Source organism: Cryptomeria japonica, chromosome 10 (genome assembly GCF_030272615.1).
Source record: "Cryptomeria japonica chromosome 10, Sugi_1.0, whole genome shotgun sequence".
NCBI lineage: Eukaryota > Viridiplantae > Streptophyta > Pinopsida > Cupressales > Cupressaceae > Cryptomeria > Cryptomeria japonica.
In genome coordinates, this window is record NC_081414.1 from 363081803 (window position 1) to 363105259 (window position 23457).

Consider the following 23457-nt stretch of genomic DNA (forward strand, 5'->3'; position numbering starts at 1 on the left):
ATCATTGCTGTCTTTCTAATGTTCTACGTAAGGATAGAGTGACCTTTTCCTTCTAGAATTTGTGTAGCACTGTGTGAACATGTGTTTTAGTAACCCAAGTGAAAATTCAAAATACAAGATCCCGATTTAGGGAAAAAAACCATGCAATATTGTCTAGTGCTCCAGGAACATTGGAGTTTGACAGTCAATTTATTTAGGTTGTGTTTTTGTACATACATACACTCACATAGACTACAAATGCATTAGGATTGCTGCCAAGAAAAGGTGAAGTATGGGCATACAAAATGAACGAGGAAAAAGGAAGAAACTATGAATAGCCCAAGAGACTGAGTGCTGATTCAAGGCTGGCAAAAAGAAAGGACAAATGGAAAAACTGGTGTTTTTACACACAGAGTTAGTCAAAGACTACTTTGGTCTTTTGATTTTTGGCTGTTACCCTCTATTTTTCACCATGTCTCAAGATTTTAGTTGTTCTAGAAGATTGAAGTTTGATAGGTTTCATTCCTTTTTTGAAAAGAAAACAGCAAATCTTAAAATCTAGGTACTGTGAAATTTCTGGAGTAAACAAAATTTAAGTATCAAAAAAGATAAGCTTACCAAAAACTAAAGACAAAAGCATTGGTGACCAGATTGTGTCCACTGTTATAAGCTCCACCAGCTTCACCAACCCAAGCACTTGACCAAGGTCCATATTTCTCCACGATTGTTTTGAGGTTTTTGAATGTAATCTCTTCTCGGCTAAGATAAGATGGATCCAATATCTTATCCACAAGATGCTGATCAACACCTGGTAAACCATACAACAAATTGTCAAACAGTATCATCTAAAAACTTGATATGATGAAGACTGATGAAAACTAACATCTCATATACCTGGCCCCAGATTGTAAATATGATGTGTAACAACACCTACAATGTTTTGTCCTGATTCGTGAAGAAATTCCTTGAACCAATTTGCATCAAAAAATCCATCAGGTGCAACAAGTTGGGGTCTCACTTGAAAATCCTTGTAAATCTTTGTCAGTATCCCATTAAGTTTAATTACATCAGCTGCATACTGCTTAGCACTAATTCTTGTTCCAACACCACTTCCACTCAACTCATTTCCTATTCCCAGAAATGTCAATTTTCTTGTCATGTTCTTGAAAAAAAAACAAGAGAATTGGGTACACTTCATAGATCAACTACAGTGAGATATTCATAGATCTCACAAAATCAGTTACAAAAATATTACTGAGCATAGGAAAATGTCAAAAAAGTTGAAAATAACAGCCCACCTAGTTCCCATGCATTTATTCGATAACCATGATCAACTGTATACTGAATGAAATCATAAGCATTGGTTGAATCCCAAGGTCCTCCCAAAACACCCTTTGACACTTCTTTCCTTCCATTCAAAGCATTCAATCCAAATGCCACTGTAGCCCTATAGTCACACTTTAATATCAGCTAACATTTCACAAACCGAGCAATAGAAGATTAAGTCAGCAATGATACATGATCTGGGAATCAGTTAAGAACTTACCCTGTTTTCTTGAAAAACATATTCAGTGCATCCCATCTTGACATGGGAAGGCATCCATCTGTAAATCCAAACATTAGAGAAACATCTTTGGCAAAAGGATGACAAGGTTGCTTCAAATTTCCAACATCATATATGACTTTGTCTTGCAACGTTCCACCCAATCTTATTTTCATTGGATCAAAAGCTGTACATTTTCACACTAAAAATGTCAGCCAGCTATTGTTACATTTTGTAACAAAGTCTTTTCTCAAAAATTGTCAAATAACTTATGGCAACTGTTTACATATGTTAATGGATTGAGTATAATCTAGAGAATCCTACAGATTCTAAAGCAGCTTGATCTCCTATGGTGGAAAAAGGCCTATTTTGCTCCCCAAAGGATACATGAACCAATGCATTTAGATATTTATTAGATGCATAAGAGAATTTGAAATAAAAAATTATGAATGCTACAAACTCATTTTCTTGTCAGTTATCAACTTAAAGATGAAAAGCTAAAATGGTTATGCACCTTAGCATCATGCAAAGGGAAGGCATGATGCTTACCCTTCACAGCATTTCCCAGCAGTGAACTTCCAAGATCCTGCAATAAGCCAGTGGGACAAATTAGAAGTAAACACCAAATAAATTTCAATTTTTTCTTCATGTAGAAAATTTTCATTTTTCCCACTCATTTTTGGTTTCACATAACAATCCCTCATTAGAAAATTAGATATATCTTAGGAAAATCATACAAGTTTATCAAACCATTTCTTACATAACCCGATGAAAAAACAACATGCATACAAACTTACAAAATAACTATATGCAAAGATCAAAGACATATTACAAGATAATCTAAGATATACCCTGGAAAAACCCTCAAAAGGGAAAAACCCAGCCTCCAAAAACGTTCACACTCAATGTATTATTTAGCAATGGAACACCACAATACACTATTATTTAGCAATGGAACACCACAATACACTTATAGAGTCTCCATGAATACTTTTGAAACATCAATCTCCTCCAAGGCGATGAGAGGTATATACATTCCATTTCACCACATATTCTAGCCTTTTTCACATACCTTAATACCCATTTTCATATCATATTATATCATTTTGCCACCTTTGTGTTGCATATGATTAAATACATAACCTATGATGGAAAAGGCCTATTTACAGATAAACATTGTCATTTTAGCTTTATGAAATACATCTTGCAGCATGCTATTGGAGAAGGACACAAACTTCTTAAAGCCTGTGGGTGCCTTGCCAACAAAATAATTTCAGCTACTAAACAGTTTTTGCTTCAGTTATATTTTAATATTTTGTAATGGCCACAAGCCAAAAATAAATCTCCATATTATTATATTGTAACTACGATATTTGGTGGCAAAGATAAAACAACTCATCTATTTGAAGTTGTTGTTATACCCACATGCCCCGATATTGGTGGATAACCACAAACTACAAGTTTTAAACCACACAATAAAAGGGGAGGCATGAAAATAGCAAATAGCATTATCAATTTGTTAGATGCCTCATTTCTTATATAAGGAATAGCGTGAGAGATAGAGGGCATATAAGGATAGCGTGGAATTTGAAATATAGCACAGCAATGAAATAAGGCTAGAAAATGACGTAACAATAGTGTACCAATGAAGGATACCAGAGACATAATAGCATAGAAAACTATAGTAGCGCAGAACAGAGGTTTATGTATTTTTAGAGCAGCATGATGAAAAAGATCGTGGAGTTTTAAAGTTCAGTGATAAGAGATTTCTACAATCCATAATATCAAGATAAGCTGTTTCTGGATTCAATTTTGTGCACTATTTTTGCGTCAACATTTTGGGTCACACTCCGTGATCCATCATCAAAATGAAGAGAGCCAAAGGAATCAGTAAGTTTTTTGAGCCACCACGAGGAAGAAGAGGAGGGACCCTTTGATGAAAGTTGAAACACAGCGATGTTATTTTTTATTTTTTATGTGTGATTTTATTTTAAATATTTTGGTTTGGTTTTTCTATTAAAACATGTGAGCAATAGAAATTAAAAGAGTTTTATTTAGCATAAAATTGTTGTTGGTAATGAAGTTCTTTCATTTACATGTTCTCAAATAGGTTTTCAATTTGTAATGTTGTAATATTACAGTTTTAGAAATCTGCACAGTTTTGGCAGCCTGCACAATTTCTGTAACAGATTGTTGTAGCAATTTTTAGGAAAGTTCCTCTAGCAATTTTACACTGTGATACCGGGTTCACCTGTCTAGGTGCTCAAGCCCAAACCGGGTTCACCTTGGTTCGGATTCGCACCTGGGTTCATTGTGGGTTAGTGTTCGTGGACCCACAGTGAACACAAGGCCCCTAGGGTGCACCCGGGCGAACCCAGGTTCGCCGGCTGGGTTAAGTCACAAAAAGTGACTTTAAAACCCTAATCCGCCCTTGCTACATAGTGACACGTACATTTCAAACCTTAAAAAGCTTCATTTGCTCATCCGTTCTCGCTTTAAAATGGTTGGATTCATTTTGGCATTTTGAAGGGAAAGTGATTATTTTTGGAGGAGATTGTTCGTGGAGTGCTTGACGAAGGTGGAGAGCTTACACAAAGGAGATTCAAACCATAGATGACATACTCGCCGAAAACTCGGCGAGTGACAAAAAATTGCCGAGTTTTTGGGTCTGGCGAGTAGTAATGACTTCTACTCGCCAGGAAACTCGCCGAGTTTTTGGCGAGTTTTTGCCAAAAACTCGGCGAGTTTTTTCCAATACAGCCGAAAACGGCTTAAAAATTCATTTGTTTTTTGTTTTCCAATTATGTTTTGGGCTGAGAAGGGGGAAACTCATTTGGAAGGCTTGGAAGGTGATTTGGAGTGGTTATTGAGTGATTCCAAGTGGATTTGAAGGGGATTTGAAGGGAAAATCAGATTCCAAGTAAGTTTTTAAATTTTTTTTTCTATGCTTTTTTAAAACAATGTTTATTTTTTGTTGCATTTAGATTGATTACAAATGATTCCTAGGTCGTCTAAATCATTTCTAAGTTATTTATACAAGATTTAACACAATTCTTGTTGAATTTTCACAATTTTTTTGAAGAATCTAGTTTTCAAAAAAAAATTCAAACCCTACTTTTTAAAAAAAAAAACTTCGAATGATGTCTAAATTTATTTAAACTAATGTAGATAGTTTGCTTAGTGCTAAATTGTTTAACTAAAATGTTAATTTTTTGTTGCACTTTGTATGTGTAGGTTAAGTAAGCATTAATCATGGCAAGGGAGCAATGGCCACTAGATCCATGCCCATCTGGATTTATAGGCACCCGTCCTAGAGGTGCTAGAGATGGGGCATGGAGGTATGCCTATGAGGGACCCAATCCTGGGTCAATTATATGCATAAAGTGTGAGAGAATACTTCATGGAGGCATCAACCACCTCAAATACCACCTTGCAGGAATAGATAGGCATGATGCTAGAGCATGCCCTGGGACCAATGAAGAAATAAAAAGACAAATGAATGCCCTACTTGCAGCTGGGGAAGAGAAGAAACTGCAAAGGGAGAGGGCAAAACTAGCCATGAGATCAGCCATAGTTGAATCTCAAGGTGTTTCTATTGACCTTGAAGAGGAAGAAGAAGCACTTGAGGGCATAGTGGGCTCTCGACGTGGCCCACGTATCCGCAAACCGACCGTCAGCTCGCCCATTGCTTCTGCTTCCTCTAGTAGAGTACCTGGCCGGGGCCCTGTTCCACTTCCATCACAACGATCAGGTTCGATAGGTGATTATTTTGTGCCCAGAAACACACCTGGAGGACAACCATCATTAGAGGCTAGTGGATGGAATAAGGAGGTACATGAGAAAACTGACATTGCAGTTGCTGATTTTTGGTACTTCAACAACATTGCATTCAATGTGGCGGAGAATGCTTATTGGTTGAATTTGGTGACTGCTATGACAGTTTCAGGAAAGGGGTACAAGGCCCCTTCTCGCAGGGATTTGAGTGGGAGGTTAGTAAATTACTACATAGTCCACTTGATTTCATTTTTAATTATTTTTTAGATTTCTTGTTTATTAAATCAAAATTGTGTACTAATACCTAATTTCACTTTGCACTTACAGGTTGCTCACAAATGCAGTTGCTAGGGCAAGAGAAGTGATGGAGGATCAAAAAATTGATTGGGCAAATTATGGTTGCACCATTCTTTCTGATGGGTGGACAGATGGCAAGAACCGCACCATCATCAATTTTTTGGTCGCTTGCAAGGACAATGTAGTGTTCTTGAAATCTGTCGATGCCTCCAACAAGGTGAAAAATGCAGAAACATTGGCTGGAATGTTGGAGCGTGTCATCATGGAGGTGGGGGTAGAGAATGTGGTGCAAATCATCATAGATAATGCAGCAGCATATGTGTCAGCAGGTAGAATCCTTTTGAATTATCACCTTTAGGCATTAGCAATATTCTCATCTGTTGTGGGCTTTGTTTTACTTGGTTGCATATTTCTTAAGAATAAATTCTTCTTTTGTAGGAAGAATCCTCCAAGAGAGGCACCCCACTCTTTTTTGGACACCTTGTGCAGCACATGTCCTTGACCTTCTTTTGGAGGACATAGGAAAACTTGAGTGGGTGACTCCAGTTGTGGAAGATGCAAGGAAGATCACCAAATATATCTACAATCACCCTTGGGTCCTAAATTTGATGAGACAACACACGCAAGGGAAAGATTTGGTGAGAGCTGGTGTCACAAGGTTTGCAACGATTTTCTTGACGTTGCAAAGCATTCTTGCTGCATTGACTTCTTTGAAACAAATGTTTGTGAGTGGAGAATGGCTTAACTCACCTTATTCAAAGAAGCTTGAAGGAGAGGCTGTCGCATGCATAGTCTTCGACAACCAATTTGCACAAAGGGCTGCAGAGATTGTGAAGGTTGTTACTTCAAAACTTTAATTTTTAAATTTTAGTTATTCTTGATTCAAGTCTCTCATTACTAATTTGTAACTTCATTATTTAAATTTTGATCTTTTTGTAATTTGTATTTTTCAATTGTAGGTGTCAGAGCCCTTGGTTCGAGTTCTTCGCTTGGTGGATGGGGATAAAACCCCAATGGGATATCTTTATGAGGCCATGGATAGGGCCAAAGAGTCTATCAAAAATTACTACAAGGGGGATAGGCTCAAATTTGATCCCATTTGGGAAATTGTTGATAGGAGGTGGAACAATCAGCTCCACCAACCCATTCATGCAGCAGGGTACTTCCTCAACCCTCGTTTTAGGTTCGGGGGTTCTTACTCAGATTCGAATGGAGAAGTCATGGAGGGCCTCAGTACATGCATTGAGAGGATGGTACCTGATGTTGAGGAGAGAGACCTCATTGTGAGTGAGCTCCAAAATTATGAGGGAGGAAGGGGTAAGCTATTCTCTTTAGAGCTAGCTAGGAGAGGAAGAACCACTCAAACCCCAGGTATAACATTTGCCATTTGGATTTTGGGATCTAAAGACTAAAATGATTGATAAATTATGTTTTCTCTTTTCTCTTTGCTTTCTAACTTTTCCATTTTATTTATTTTGCAAATGCTTGGTGGCAAAATTGGGGTGGAAACACCCCACATCTCAAAAAATTTGCCCTCAGAGTCTTATGTCAGCCTTGCAGTTCATCCAATTGTGAGCGCAATTGGAGCTTGTTTGAAGCAATCCACACGAAGAAGAGGAGCAAGTTAGCGCAGAAACGGCTCAATGACCTTGTCTACGTGCAATATAATCTTCGATTGCGCGTAAAGAAGGTAGAGGAACTAGAAGGTGGTCCAATTGACTTGGATGATATAGATCCTTACAGTGATTGGACATCACAGGAGCAGCCTCCATTGTTTTCCGACACTGACATCACTGATTTGGAGAGGCAGGCTATGGAGGAGGGGGGTGGATTTGGTTTCAGGCTGGATGACATTGAGGAGGATGAGGATGAGGATGAGGATTCATTGCCAGTGCTAGAGGCAGGTGGAGACATAGCTTCATCCAGGATGGAGGATGAGTCTCAATCAACCATACCGAGCGAGGAGGCACAGTCACGCCCAGTCCCACAGCAGACTTATACGACTAGACAGTTTAGACCCTCTAGTTCTACCTCTCCCCATGTTTTTGCTAGAGCTGGGAAGAGGAAGTTGTAATTGTAATTTGTGATGATGTATTTACTTTTGGTTTTACAAAAACTATTTAGTAATTTACTATTTTGCTTCAGGCTTCCAGCCATCAGCATTCCTCATGAGGATGCGATTTTGTAGACACTTTGCATTTAAATATATCTAGAATCAGCTTGTTTCTTTTGTGTTATCATTTATTGACTCATTGGATGCATCTTCTCATTAAAAATTGCAAAAAAAATGCGTTTTTTACTAAGTTTAAGTGTGTTTTTAAGTTGCCGAGTTTTTCCGAGTTTTTCCTGAGTTTTTTTCCCAGGGGGCTTGGCGAGTCGAGCCGAGTCGCGAGTAGTTCAACTAATTTCAAACACTTAAGGTAAGCATTTATACCTATTCTTTGATCGTTTAATGAATTTTTTCAAGTTTTTTTTTAATCTTTTTAGAAAAAGATAAACAAGCTCTACTATTTTTTATAATGCTTTTTCATACTTCCATTAGCTTTTACATTGTGTAATCTTGCATTTAAAATTTTTTTTTTCTAATTAAAAAATGTTTAATTTCTTATAATAGCAAAAAAAACAAAATGGCAACAAGTTCAAGTTCAATGGGTGGGGTTTACAAGACTCAAAGCAAAATAATTAAAGTTGATAGAGGATCTCCTTTATAGAATTATACTACAATGCATCAACAACTTCCAGGTGGTAGGGGATATGAATGGACTTGTAATTTTTGTAAAACCACTTATAGGTGCTTGTATTATCGAGTGAAACCTCACTTTTGTGGCCCTACTATGAAAGGGATTAAAATGTGCGTAGGGCCAAATGAGAAAGGGTTTTCTGCAACACAAATAGCAGCATTATTAGAGAACAAGAAGACATTGATCAAGTTACAGCAAGAGAAAAACTAAGAGCTAATCCATCTGCAAGCAAAACACCAATGACTTTACCTAAAGATCATATACTACCAAAAAAGGCCCCCCATCATCCTTTCTTGGAGATGCTATGCAAGATGAAGTTCAAGTAGAAAAACCCTTTCTTTCCCACAAAAGAGGCCCATTGGACAAAGCATTCAAAATTGAAGCAAGTGATATTGCAGAGCAAAAAATTGCATGTTGCCGCTATGCCAATGGTCTTCCTTTCAACTTGGTAAGATCAACATATTGGCGGGAGATGGTGACAACAATCAATAATGCACCTACTGGTTTCACAAGTCTTGGGTATGAAAAGGTGCACACCACCTTATTGGCAAGAGAGAAGAATTTTGTAGAGACATCATTGAAACCGTAGAGATTCTTGGGTTGAATCGGGTGTTTCTATTTGTAAAGCGGAAAAATCGAACCCTAGTCGTTCTCCCCTCCCCAACTCCGAGGAGGGAGAAGGGAGAGTCACTAGGGTTGATGGTTTTCACTTAGGAGGGACTTTACATTCAAAAGAGGGGTTGAAACCCACAAGATCCAATCCCACGCAATGCAAGATTGGATTCTATATGAGTTTCAAGGGTTGTGATAGCAAGGATACCCTCTTTTGTAAAGAATGTAGATGGAAAGATTGAACTAGGAATGCATAGAAAGTGAGAAAGATTCGCTTATAAACTGAGTTAGGGATATAGGATGAAGCTGCGGACCTGGAATTAGCAGTAAAATGTCGAGACGGCGCTGTCCTGCAAATTTGAGCAAAAGTTGACAGGACGATGGCGCCCGGCGTGCACACGGTCCTCCGAAAAATCCGTGAAACGAAGGGGGATCTGTTCGTCTCTGCACAAGGAATCCAGATCTTCAATTTCAGCCGCGTACCTACAACCTACACACAGAAAAGCGAAGACGATTGGGAGGTTAGGGATTAGGGGTTTGCCCTTAGGTCAAACCCCGGTTTTGGAATTAACCAAGAAATGAGAAATGCTGTAAATGTAATGTAAAACAAGTACTAATACCTTGTTGTAAGGATGTTTGTATCCTTATATGCGAAGGTATAGATGTTGTTGTTTGTTGTATGTTGTATGTTGTAGCATGTAATGTGTTGTAAGTGATCTCCTCTTCAATGGTTGAATCCTTGTCTTGAATGCAACACTTAGCCTTGAATGGAGACTTAGAATGATCAATTGCTTGAAGGAATGCTTGAATGCTTGAATGCTTGAATGTTTGAATATCGTTTTCACCTTTTTTCCTCTTCTCCTCTCCTCTTCAAATGAGAGAGGAAAAGTAGTTTATATACTTGCCAATTAGGGTTAAAAGACTGATTTTCCCGACCTTAGGCCGACCAGGAAATGTTATTTTCCAATTTGCAAACAAAAAGGCCCGAAGTCCCATAGGAGACCAGGCCCAAAATAGGGCCAAGGACCAGGGCGCTGGGCACCATGGTCCTGGGGAACCAGGGCGCTGGGCGCTCTGGTCCCACCTCCCGGGACAGCAGGGTGCAAGGAGGATCAGGCCAGGGTGCTGGAAAAATGCAGTTTTTGGTGTCATGAGCAAGTTTCGGGGTCTCCATTCAGGTTTAGTGTTGCGTCGCCATCGTGAAGACCCAAATGCGGTCGAAATTGCAAGTGTCGCAATTTTAGGACGCTACACTATTGTTTTTGATGGATGGAAGGATTGCAAAAACCGTCCATCAGTAAATGTTATTGCAATGTCCCCCAAAGGAGCAATGTTTTTGAGGGCAGTTGATTGTGAGGGTCAGCTCAAAGATGCAAAGTTCATTTCCAAAATCCTCTTTGATTCCATAGATATGGTGGGACATGAAAATGGTCCAAGTCATCACAGACAATGCAAAGGTTTGTAGGGCTGCAGGTGCTTTGGTTGAACAAAGATATCCACACATTTTTTGGACACCATGCACCATACACTCCGTCAACTTGGTGATGCAAGCAATTGGCACTCAAATAGAATGGGTGAAGGATATCTACCAAGAGGGTGAGGAGATCCAAATGTTTGTGACAAACCACCATATGTCACAAGCCATTTTCAAGAGCTTCTTGAGGTTGGAATTGCTGAAGGTAAATTTAATTTTATTTATGCCATGTTTAATTTTATTTTATATTTTTTAAATGTGTTACTGACATATTTTTTACATGAACCTAGGTTGCTGAGACCCAATTTGCATCACATACAATAGTGATGAGACGACTTTTGAAGGTGAAAGAGGCATTGAGTGCCATGGTTATTAGTAATAGAAGGAGCATTTGGAAGTAGTCAAATTCGGTGAGGGCCCAAAAGGTTAGGTCATTGATCTTGGATCTCACTTGGTGGGATTGTGTGGAATATGTATTGAATTTCACCGAGCCTATCTTAAGTATGACCAGGTATATTGATACAAATGCAACATGTTTGAGGGAAGTCTATGATGGCATGGACACCATGATTAACAAAATCAAAGTCATAATAGCAAAAAGAGAGAATGACCCCAAAGAAGTATTTTTCAAAAAGGTGGAACAAATCATTCTTCGTCGGTGGAACAAGATGACCACGCCATTGCACCTCCTTGCACATGCTTTATCTCCCATGTACTATAGCAATGAAGTACTTTCTTTTCCAAGGAGAACTAAACCATATAGAGATTCTGAGGTTGCTACTCGGTACAAGCGGGCATTTGCTAGACCTTCAATAATCCTGAAGTGGTGGAAAGTGTTAGAAACGAGTTTGGTTTGTTTATCTCAGGAAGAAATCATAGTCCTTGTGCCATTAATGACCAATCCAAAATGGATGGTACTACATGGTGGTACCTCCATGGTCAAGATTATGTGTTCCTCCAACCTCTTGCAATCAAGCTACTATCACAAGTTAGTTTTTTTACTTTAAAATTTTATCATTTGTATTGTAGACTTTAGCATTTAACATTCTTTAATTTATTTTGCATTTTTTTAATTTTAAGTTTTGTTGGTTTTCTCTCCAATTTCAACAAGTTGCAAGTTCTTTTGTTGCTGAGCAAAATTGGAGTACATACTCCTTTATCCACTCAGTGAAGCGTAATCGGTTGGCTCCAAAAAGAGCAGAAGACTTGGTTTATATTCATTCCAATTTGCATCTTCTAACACATAAGGAACAACAATACAAGGAAGGGTCAATGAAGCATTGGGATGTAACCCCTGAGTGTACCAGCTTGGATGCAACTATTGATGATCTGTTTAGAGTCACTTTGGATGATGATGATAAGATACCTACAGCTGATGCACCTAGTGGGAGTGACACTAGTTTGGGTTCAAATGATTTTGTATTTGAACTTGGGGCAAATGATGATGATCTTGATCTAGATCCTTTTGATGATTGATGAAGATAGAGGACAATTGTTATTTTTGATTGTCAATTTTGTAATTGTAATGATTTTCATTTGAATCGTAAAATTGGACATATATGAATCTATGATACATTGATATATATTATATGTCATATGACATAATAAGATATTATTGAAATTTTGAACTATCAATTGGAATTTGGTATCGAACAATGATGAAGTAGCATACTATTAAATGTATTTAGATTTGTAATTTTGTAAAGTTCTCTAAATTTTTGCATATAAAATGTTTTAACTTTTATTTATATATATACGAACAAAACCAACCCACAAACCCACGAACCGGGTTTGCGTCCCCAAACCCGAACCGGTATCTTAGGTTTTAAATGAGTGCTTTTCTTTTCTAGCTACATTTCATCCACACTCACAATCACAATCATGCTCCCACCAAAATGCTACAAATCGCAGCATACATAGCTGCCAATAAAAAAAATCAGTGACTAGACGATTAAAAGTTTTATGTTTAAAGTAGCCCCCACATCATATAGTGTAAATGTTATTCAAACTTATGTTCAAATCTAAGTTGTAGGAGGTTTGATATTCTTTTACAGTTATTGACCGTTGCTTCTTATATTTCAGATTGCTGTAGATGACATTAATTAATTTCTATATTACCTACAGCATTTCACACGGCATCTACTTATATGTGATGCCCACCGATCAAGGCATGCCTTGACCGGACATGTCTCTTGACATGTCTTGATCGGTGCACAAGCATCGTTTCATTTAAAGTGTTTACCGATAACCATCGGGTCACATCATATGCCATTTAATGTTTAACAACCAATAACAAATCGGTTCACGTCAAATGCTATTAATATTAACAACCGATAACAAATCGGTATGATGAGATTAATACGATAACTATGATAGTTATCATAAATCCGATATGTTCTATTGCAATCACAGCATATGAAATATGGTCATAGCACGATCGATTACATTTGGTAATGATGTCCAAGTATCGAATTGTGCAATCCGATGTTTGGATTGTGGAATGCATATAAAGATGATTAAAACAAATTTATTCATTCAATCATGAAGTCTACCATTAGCTTGTAGTTACATCGATAAGGTAGATGATTGAATGAGAGATAAATGAAGTCTCTCATTCAATCATTTATCTTACCGAAGCTACTTAGTTTCAACACTCCCTCTTAGCTAGGGAAGATAGCTGGAGACCTATGTAAACATTGAAATAAACATCACATTTCTCATAATAGAATGTATTACATGACCTCGTAATACAAAGGATCATATCACATATACTTGTGACATGATGTATCACATAATAAGTGACACGGGAATATATCACATCATCTCGTGATATGGATATCACATAACACGTGATATCAGTATCGCATAACATGCGATACCTTGGATATAAAATACTTGAGAATGTTGAATTCCATTATATCCAAGTTATGGTATGTGCACTGACATTACGTCACATAATGTCTACCATAACATATCATGGCACATCCATGAGTCAGAATGATATCAAGTTAGCATGATATCAACATTACAAGATCGTCACCTTATAATATTTAATACAAGTGTTCATTGTCTAAAAGATCGTCACCTTTTAGAAATGTACACAAGGGGTGGAGCCCATAAAGTCATAACACGACAAAAGAAGTTTACACATTAAACATCTCATATATTAATACATATTACAAAACTAATTATAACTCAATCATACCAAGACCTTTCCTGAAGTGTTCAACTTTCACTTTGGATAGAGGCTTGGTCATTAGGTCTGCTGTCTGGTCTCCTGTGCTGATATACTGCAGCTGAATCACATTCCTATCCACCATATCTCTCACATAGTGATAAGGAATCTCTGTGTTTGGATCTATCATGAAATACAAGGTTCACGGAGAGTTTTATACAACTCTGATTATCGCAATGAATTATAGTAGGCTTCAGTGGTTCTCCGAATAATCCCACAAGTAGTTTTCGTAGCCATACAGCTTCTCGTGCAGCCATGGAAGCTGCGACATATTCGACCTCTGTAGAACTCTGAGCTACTGAAGACTGTTTCCTGCTAATCCAAGATATCATGGCTAAACCCAAGCTGAAGCAGCACCCTGAGGTGCTTTTCCTGTCAGTCACACTTCCAACCCAATTTGAATCAGTGAACCCGTGAAGATCCAAACCAATATTCTCATACTTGAGTCCATAGTTAAGAGTGCCTTGAAGGTATCTCATGATATGTTTTACAGCCATGAGATGAATCTCCTTAGGTTCACACATGAACTGACTCAAGGCATTTATTGGATAACAGATATCAGGTCTAGTATTGACCAGGTACATTAATGATCCAATCATCTGTCTGTAGAGAGTAGGATCTACCAATGGGGAATCTACTGCTGCCTCCTTCAGTTTGTGAAGATTAGTTTCCATAGGAGAAGTCATGGGTTTGCAGTTCATCATACCAAATCTCTTCAATATGTCTAAGGTGTATTTTCCTTGATTAAGTATAATATTGTCAGAGTTTTGCCAAACTTCCAATCCAAAAAAGTAATGTAGAAGGCCTAAATCCTTCATATCAAACTCTTTTTCAAGGTCTTTCTTACATTGACCAATAAGGTGATCTTCTCCTGTAATCAGAAGATCATCAACATATAAGATCAATATCAGCATTTCACCTTTGACTTTCTTGAAGTAAAGATTCGGATCTGCATCATTCTTTGAGAATCTCAATCCCAGGAGATAGCTGTCAATTCTTTCATACCAGGCCCTGGGAGCCTGTTTTAGACCATATAGGGCTTTCTTTAATCTCCACACATGTGTCTCTGCATTGTGGATCTCAAACCCTTTTGGTTGTTCTAAGTAGACTTCCTCCTCAATTTTACCATTCAAGAAAGCGGTTTTCACATCCATCTGATGGAGTTTCCAACCTTTGGCTGCTGCAATGGCCAGTATTGTTCTGACAGAGGTGTATCTAGCAACTGGAGCAAATGTCTCATCATAGTCTATTCCTTCTTTCTGTGAGAACCCCCGAGCAACAAATCTGGCTTTATGTTTCTCTATGCTACCATCTACAACATGTTTGATTTTGAATAGCCACTTGGATGAGACAACGGATTTCCCTTTTGGCCTAGGAACAATTTCCCACACATCATTGTTTAGGATGGATTTATATTCTTTCGACATGGCATCTTTCCAAACTTGATGTTTAAGAGCTTCTGGTACACTAGAGGGTTTTGATTTGGAGAGATCATTCATTAGGGCTACATAGCTAGTGAATCTTCAAGGCCTCTTACTTTCTCTAAAAGTCCCTAAAGGAGCTGCAAAGTCCCTTGCATCTTCCATTGTTTTGTGAACCCATAGAGGTCTTTTCTTAGGGATTTCTTGGGGAGGAATTTGTACTTCATTTTCTTCTGAACACTCCCTCTGAATCTCAGGAGTGGGATCCTCTTCTAGGTCTGAAGATGGAGCATAGATTTATGACTCAATAGAGTATTTATCCCTTTTGAAGGCTATGTCTTCTTCAAATATTACATCTCTACTAAGTTCAATATTGCTATGTCTAGGCACAAATATTTTGTAGGCTTTAGAGGTTTCACTATATCCAACAAAGATTCCTTTTCTTCCAGAGGGTTCTAGTTTTGTTTTTTTCTCTTTAGGTATATGAAAGTAGACAAGGCATCCAAATATCCTAAAGTGAGTGATATCGGGCTTTATCCCTGTGAAAACTTCTTCATGAGTTTTATCTTCAATGTGGGAGTGAGGACATCTATTTTGTATGTATACAACAGTGTTGGAGGTTTCAACCCAAAGATGAGTTTCTAAGTTTTGATCAAGAAGCATGGCTTTGGTTGCTTCTACAATGGTTCTATTTTTCCTCTCATCAACCCCATTTTGTTGGGGATTGTAAGCGACAGTGAACTCCCTCTTAATCCCAACTTCTTTACAAAATTCCCTAAAAATGTCAGAGGTATATTCCCTCCCATTATCAATCCTTAGGATTTTTATTTTCTTTCCGGAAGAGTTTTCAGAGAGAGATTTGAATTCCTTAAATCTCTTGAGGATCTCTTCAGATTCTTTATGTTTAAGAAAGTAGATCCAGGTCTTCCTGGAGAAGTCATCAATGAACATTACATAATAAAGGAACCCTCCTAATGATGGTACATACATTGGCCCACATAGGTAAGAGTGAACTAGTTCTAAAACAATGCTTGTTTTCCTAGAACTATTCTGAAAGGAACTCTTAGTATTTTTGCCTAGGGCACACCCCTTACATGTACCATAATGGTATTGTTTTAACTTAGGCACCCCAATTACTAATTTTTCCATTGAACATAAAGCACGAAAGTTTAAATGACCTAATCTTCTATGCCAAATTTCATTAGAATTTGCAATCTCATGAAGTAGGGCTAGGTTAGATTCAGTACATACCTCGTACAAATAGCCTTTTCTATGCCCTAGGGTTATAGCCTTCTTGATGGAAGAGTGTTGTGGCCATACTAGAACTTTACCATTCATTAAGGTTATTTGTACCCATCATCTTCAAGTGCAGATACGGAGATTAAGTTCCTCTTGATGCCAGGAACGAATAGAACTCCAGTGAGTTGGAGAGACATGCCTGTCTTCAGCTTAATGGTGCAGGTACAGACGCCTTTCACTGGATGTGTAGATTCATCACCAATGGTTATTTCTTCATCAATTTCTTCTAACATGGAATCCAATAATTCTCTATACCCAGTGATGTGTATTGAAGACCCACTGTCGATCTAGGTGTTAGATTTATTGGATACTTGGCTAGAGAGGGCAAAGTAGAATACATGCTTCTCGGAGTCATATTCTTCCCTTTTCACTTTTGCAAATGTAGCTTGTTGTTTGATTCTATCCGGACATTTTGCTGCATAGTGTCCATATTGATCACACCTAAAGCACTGAATGTGAGAGTTGTCTTTCTTAGATGACCTTTTCTCATGTCAATTCTTTCTCTTCTTGAAATGTTTCTTCTTGTTTTTCTTGTTGGAGTTGGTATTTAGAACATGGAGATCTTCATCTATGTTCTTTTGCTTGATCCCCTTCTTATTTAACCTTGACTCCTCTTGAAGACAATCTACTCTTAGCCTATCAAATTTCGGATATTTAGCCCTTGCACTAATGCCTTGGACGAATGTTTCCCATGTACTAGGCAACCCATCTAGAGCAATGAGCGTTAGCTCTTTGCTTTGGATCTCATATCCAAGCGTTGCCAGTTCATGCCTTAGGGCTGATATCCGCATAAAGTATGCATTGATTGACTCTCCTTTGTTCATAGTTATATGATTTATTTCCATTTTTAGAGCCAAGGTTCTACTTGCGTTGTTTATCTCGAATGCACTTTCAAGTGCTTTGAATATATGGTAGGTAGTCTCATGCTTTGTTATTATTGGCATAATGTGATTTCTCACTCCATCAACTATGATCTTGTTGTGACGTTTTCACACATCGCCCCATTGCAAATGGGGACCCCTGTTTTTTGCTTTTTAGGGTTTGTTTTCTAGGTCTTTTAGGGTTTTGTTAGTTGTCTTTTGCATTTTTGAGTGTTGTCGGGGAGATCAATAGGATAGCAGGTCCTGCTGGAGTGAAGTCCTGATCCTGAAAATTTGGCTAAGTCTGGAATGTCCTTATCCTGAATTTGACTAAGTCTGGAAACTGAAAAACCTCAAAAAACTAGATTTTGCAATATAACTCCTAGAGGTCTAAAACCACTCTCAAACACCTTGAAAGTATATATGGAATATAACTTAAATGTTATATTCCATAAAAATTATCCTGATAGAGAGTTCAAAAAGTCAAATTTCGCTCCTGTCCTTCACTGAGGATCCAGAGCGAATTTCACTCCTGTCCCTCTCCAAGGGACCAAGGCAAAGCGCTCCTGTCCCTCACCAAGGGTCCAGGGCGAAAAGGCTTATTTGAGTCATTCCTGGCCTTGTTTGGTCAGATTGAAACATCAAAGGCATGGTGGAGGACGAAATGAGCATGATAGAGCATCCAGACTTGATCAAAGACAATGAAATGATGGAGTTTTTGTCTACAAAGTAGAAAATCGCTCCTGTCCCTCACCAAGGGACCAGGGCGAAAATGTTCTAAGGCACGCTCCTTCTAAAGATCAAGTGAATTAAACTCAAAGTTCCAAATAAAATGCCATTTTGGACGCCAAGGATGAGGTTTTGAACGTGAAAGCAAGGAATGCAAGGCTTAAAATGCAAGAGCGCTCCTGTCCCTCACCAAGGGACAAGAGCGATCTTCTTTATATACACATTTTTAGACCTTTCTTAGACTTGAACTCTTATTCATGGCGTGTAACAAGATGATATCTTCCTTAGCCAAGACATTTCATGGTGAAAAGTGAAGCATTTTGACCTAGAAGACAAAATTCGCTCCTGTCCCTCACTGAAGGACCGGAGCTTGAATTTCAAATTTGCACTGTTCTTGCAGGATCAAGGCAATTTTATGATTTGAAGAGACCAAGGAAAACATGATTTATCCATTGAATATAATTTGGAAGGCTAACAAAGGACAAATAAGCTTGGATTTGCAAAATCGCTCCTGTCCCTCTCCAAGGGACCAGGGCGAAAAACCTAATATCCAGTCCTTCTCGCCAAGTTTGGACAAATCTAAGCCAAGGCGCGAATTTGAAATGATGTTTAAAATGCCTTGAGGTTGATATGATCAAGAATTTGCGCAATGGATGCAAAAGGCGCTCCTGTCCCTCACTAAAGGACCAGGGCAATTTTTATAAAATCAACAATTTCCCTCCGAGATTATGCTAAGGCAAAGTTGAGCAAGATTGGAAAAGTCTTCTAAATCATGATGAACAAAGGTTCGACTCCAAAAACTTGATGATCCTAGGCCAAATGCAAAAGGCGCTCCTGTCCCTCACTGAAGGACCAGGGCAAAAATCTCTAGAACATCAATTTTGCCTTGCAAAAAACGAGTTGAACGTGCACTGAAGGGACGAAAGGGATCATTGCTAGCCCCACAACGTGAATTGGCAATTAAAAAATGAAGGATTGAGGACAAAAGTGAAAAGGCGCTCCTGTCCCTCTCCAGGGGACTAGAGCGAAGTTATTGGCATTCACTATTTTCTACTTGGGCGTTAATATCCTCCAAATCGCATGAAATGCCAAAATCATCAACTTCGAAATATTTGAAAAAATTAATTAAATTGGCATTTAATAAATTAATTTTGGGCCTCAAAAAATCGAATTTCTATTATAAAGGCATTTAAAATTAATTTTTGTGAAATAAAAAATTAAAAGTTGAGCGCACAAGGCATTATTTTGTCTTTATTTATCAAGTCGGCCTTCTTCTTAGTGTTTTTTATATTTTATTTTTTTGGCTTATTTTGTCAAGTCGGCCTATGGGAAATGAAATGGTGAGCGCTCTATATATTTGGGGTGTGTTTTTTTTCATTATCCAAATCATTCACTCATTATTTCAAAGTGTGATTTGGAGGGCAAAGAAGAAGTGCGAAAGCTGGCCTATTTGGAGCAAATTTTCCTCAAGTGTTGAAGACTAAAGGTGGTGGAGTTGATGCTTGTGAAGACTAAAGGGGGCGCATTTTGCTAAAGGGAGTCTTGATCTACATTTTGCCTAGCGAATTCTCCTATTTTTGCATCATTTTTTAGAATTAATTCCCAAGTGAAGGTATGGCGTAATCACCTTGGCACCATTTTTGAGGATTTAAATTTTGCTTTGAAAATCCTAAATTAGGAAATGATAACTCAAGATTTATCATGAAGTTTCCTAATTAAAATCTTGAATCTTCCTTTTAAAGTTTAATTTTTAGATTTCAAGATATATTACTAATTTTGAAATGTTGTGTAGGTATCAAGATGGCGACTCCCAAGCTCGAAAGATCTACAAGTCGGAAGACTCTCCTCAAGGAAAATCAAGCCAGATCAAGGACGATCAAGCAAGGACAAGGACGACCTTCTTCGATCCAGCCTAGCATTGACAAGGGCGACCTCTTCTCCAATCCAGTATTCCAAGGCGAGGTACAACAGTCATCCTGCACATCAAGGACACAAGAAGTTAGAACAAGGGTTCGTTGAAGAAGCAGATAGTTCCAGATGAATTAATTAAAGCTAGCTTCTCAACAACATCAAGTTGAATATTTACCAAGTTACAAGTGTCAGACGAGGTGGCATCCTAGTCATCACTTCTCCAGTCAGTGTGGTCCACCTTAGCATTTCCAGATTCAATGTACCTAACTCATGGAAGGTGGCACAAACTTCGATGTACCTACCCCAGCTATCCATTGGTGGAATTTTCTAGAGAGGACATGTGTCCAAGCAATACAATTTTATCATTGGTCAAGCATTAAATGTTATGTAATGGTTGTAACAAACCCTAATTAGGGTTTTCATTGTTGAATCTTGGCCATTGATCTCGAATTGATCTAAGCCATCAAATTGTATTGAGGTCACTATATAAGCCCTGGCATTTCATTTTGTAAAGGTAGTTAGTTAGAATATAGATATAGAAGCAGTTAATAGAAGATAGATAGAGAGTAATTAGAAGGTGATTAGCTAGTTGATAGAATAGCAATTAGAGTAGAGTAGAGAGAGAAGGCAAAGATTGTTGCCAAGATGTTGTAAAAGACTTGTAACTTCATTGAAGAAATGGTGAAATTTATGGGTCGATTCGACAATTTGCATGGTCTTTATACTTCTCATATTTGATTTCATGTTATTAGATGAGTGGAAGAAATGTGCTTGATTGATGGTGGAATTCGTATATCCATACTACTAGCAGTTTGTTGATTGCAGACTTGCCTTGTGTAGTCAACTGGAATCATTCAGCTTAAGCTTAACTTCAATTGTCGCTTCTTCATTGATATGCATCAACCTGATGGTGTCTATGCTTGCAGTGATGATTTGAACATCATAAAGCTTTCCTTCGAAGATCGCACTAACCTTGTGGAGATGGTCCTGGGATGTCAAAACAAGACTTAGTTAGAATTTCATCAAAGATCAATCGTTGCTCCTACATTCTTAGTGTTAGGATTAGATCCTTTCCTCGCCCTCATTTTTTTTCCTTTTTTTTTTCAAGTCTAAGCTAGTAAGAGCCTGTGTTCCAGCAATATTCAAAGTAGATCAGACGTTCAATCATCAAATGTAAGTCCCCTTGTGATTCCAGCAAATCACATCATACCACAGAGAGCTTATCCACACGTAGAGACCCTACATCGAAGAACCTTGGAGTCATCCTGATTGATCCTTTTTCGCGACATCTTCAGCAATCAAAGGCTTTATTCAAGAGAGGATAACGTACCCTTGGGTATTTTATTCTGTGTTTGATAGTGTACAAAATACACGTCAACAGATCTTCATGGCTTTTTCATTTCCCTCAATCCATGTCGATTTGTCAGGTTCATTCTCTGGTTCTTTAGATTCAACTCTTACAAATGATTCAACTTTATTCTCTTTTAGAATCATCTTAATTCTGAATTTCCATGCTAAGAAATTATCGCCTCCTTCAAGTCTGTCCTCAAATCTGATAGCATTAGCCATGGAAAATGTGATGTTTATATCTTCGATTTGAACTTCTCAAATTTGAATGCCTTAGGTTTGATCAGCATGGCTCTGATACCATGTAAATGTTATTCAAACTTATGTTCAAATCTAAGTTGTAGGAGGTTTGATATTCTTTTACAGTTATTGACTGTTGCTTCTTATATTTCAGATTGTTGTAGATGACATTAATTAATTTCTATATTACCTACAACATTTCACACGGCATCTACTTATATGTGATGCCCACCGATCAAGGCATGCCTTGACCGGACATGTCTCTTGACATGCTCGATCAAGACATGTCTTGATCGATGCACAAGCATCATTTCATTTAAAGTGTTTATCGATAACCATCGGGTCACATCAAATGCCATTTAATGTTTAACAACCAATAACAAATTGGTTCACGTCAAATGCTATTAATATTAACAATCGATAACAAATCGGTTCACGTCAAATGCTATCAATATTAACAACCAATAACAAATCGGTTGATGTCAAATGCTATTAATATTAACAACCGATAACAAATCGGTATGATGAGATTAATACGATAACTATTTATAGTTATCATATGATAACATCAATCAATGCTATCATATGATAACTATGATAGTTATCATAAATCCGATCTGTTCAATTGCAATCACAGCATATGAAATATGGTCATAGCACGATCGATTACATTTGGTAATGATGTCCAAGTATCGAATTGTGCAATCCGATGTTTGGATTGTGGAATGCATATAAAGATGATTAAAACAAGTTTATTCATTCAATCATGATGTCTACCATTAGCTTGTAGATACATCGATAAGGTAGATGATTGAATGAGAGATAAATGAAGTCTCTCATTCAATCATTTATCTTACCGAAGCTACTTAGTTTCAACATATAGATTGATGCAATTAATAATATAATAAAGTGGCGCTAGCAATATTAATAAAGTAGTGCGAAAATGAAACTTCGCAAGACGCGAACAAGTGAAAAGCTTTCCCAAAGGCCCAGCCAAAGCAAGATCCTCACGGCAACCCTCTCCGTGGCAGGTATTGCAATGAATCTAATATGCAGGAGGTTATCCAAACCATGGATCTAACAAATGAGATTGAGGAGTCTAGAGTTTTTGAAGGGATTGGCCATTATCTACCGAATTGTTGGGCCTAGATTTGAAAGATCCAAGATCCTCAAATGGACTAATGCATCCTGGAATATGGCCCATATTACAAAATTCCTCCCAAGGGTTTCTTCTTAGTTATTTTTGGATCCGAGGAGGAACGTGAAAGAATCCTGGAGGGTAGTCTATGGCAAATTGACTCACATCCAATCTACATACAAAAATGGCACTAAAACTTTAAACCCCTAAACTTCAAACCCTATGACAAGCCAATATGGATTAGACTCAATAACCTGCCTATGGAGTACCGGTTCGAAGAGGCCTTAGAAAAGATTGGCAAAACCTTGGGGACTTTGGTAGACATCGATGCAAACATTGCAAATGGTGACTCCTACATATATGCTAAGTTGAAGATTGTTGTCATCAAGGCTATTCCTAGAAAAATGAAATTGATTGCAAGCGGCGCTGCCTGGATCCAAAAGATCGAAATTGAGGAAGAAATTATTTTTTATCTACGATGTGGAAAGTGGAATCATTCAACTGAAAATTGTAAAATCCCTCCCAGGAAAAAAGACAAATGGGTCCCAAAAGCCAAGACTGCTAACAAGGTAGATGAAACCATAGAAGTGATCTGACAGGAGCAAATAAGAAATTCTGCCCTAACCGAACAAAATGAGGGAAAGTCTACAATTGACATGGATATAGTATCCTAAACTTGCACCCCTTGCAATTTTGACCGCACTTGGGGCCCTCACCTTAACGGTCTCATCCCCATGCTTGATTGAGACCTATTTGTGCCTCTCCCATGCAACCAAGCTTCATTTTTCCATCCTACACCTTGCATAGCCCCTTGTTCCTAACCCAATTTGGGGTAGGACCAAGGCGCCACACCCTAG

The 23457-nt window shown here is 38.0% G+C and overlaps 1 protein-coding gene and 1 non-coding gene across 2 annotated transcripts in view; one reads left to right on the forward strand and one right to left on the reverse strand.

Moving 5' to 3' along the window:
* Window positions 1-23457, reverse strand: part of LOC131079957 (uncharacterized) — a 103737-nt gene that overhangs the window by 2886 nt on the left and 77394 nt on the right. The window contains exons 12-16 of the transcript XR_009359083.1: window positions 2072-2108; window positions 1526-1709; window positions 1278-1426; window positions 874-1107; window positions 598-787 (exon numbers count right to left, since the gene is read on the reverse strand). This is a non-coding gene — a transcript (uncharacterized LOC131079957). The remainder of the gene's footprint in view (window positions 1-597; window positions 788-873; window positions 1108-1277; window positions 1427-1525; window positions 1710-2071; window positions 2109-23457) is intronic.
* Window positions 6042-7020, forward strand: LOC131859646 (uncharacterized). Its single transcript, XM_059213642.1, has 2 exons — window positions 6042-6429; window positions 6553-7020. The coding sequence occupies exons 1-2, from the start codon at window positions 6202-6204 to the stop codon at window positions 7003-7005; spliced, it is 681 nt and encodes a 226-aa protein (XP_059069625.1). The 5' UTR covers window positions 6042-6201; the 3' UTR covers window positions 7006-7020.

What these genes read in the sequence shown, in the direction of transcription:
- LOC131859646 (XM_059213642.1), top strand. Translation starts at nt 6,202, where the DNA reads ATGAGACAACACACGCAAGGGAAAGATTTGGTGAGAGCTGGTGTCACA. An exon ending in GGGCTGCAGAGATTGTGAAG is followed by an intron (nt 6,430 to 6,552) that starts GTTGTTACTTCA and finishes TTTCAATTGTAG; the next exon opens with GTGTCAGAGCCCTTGGTTCG.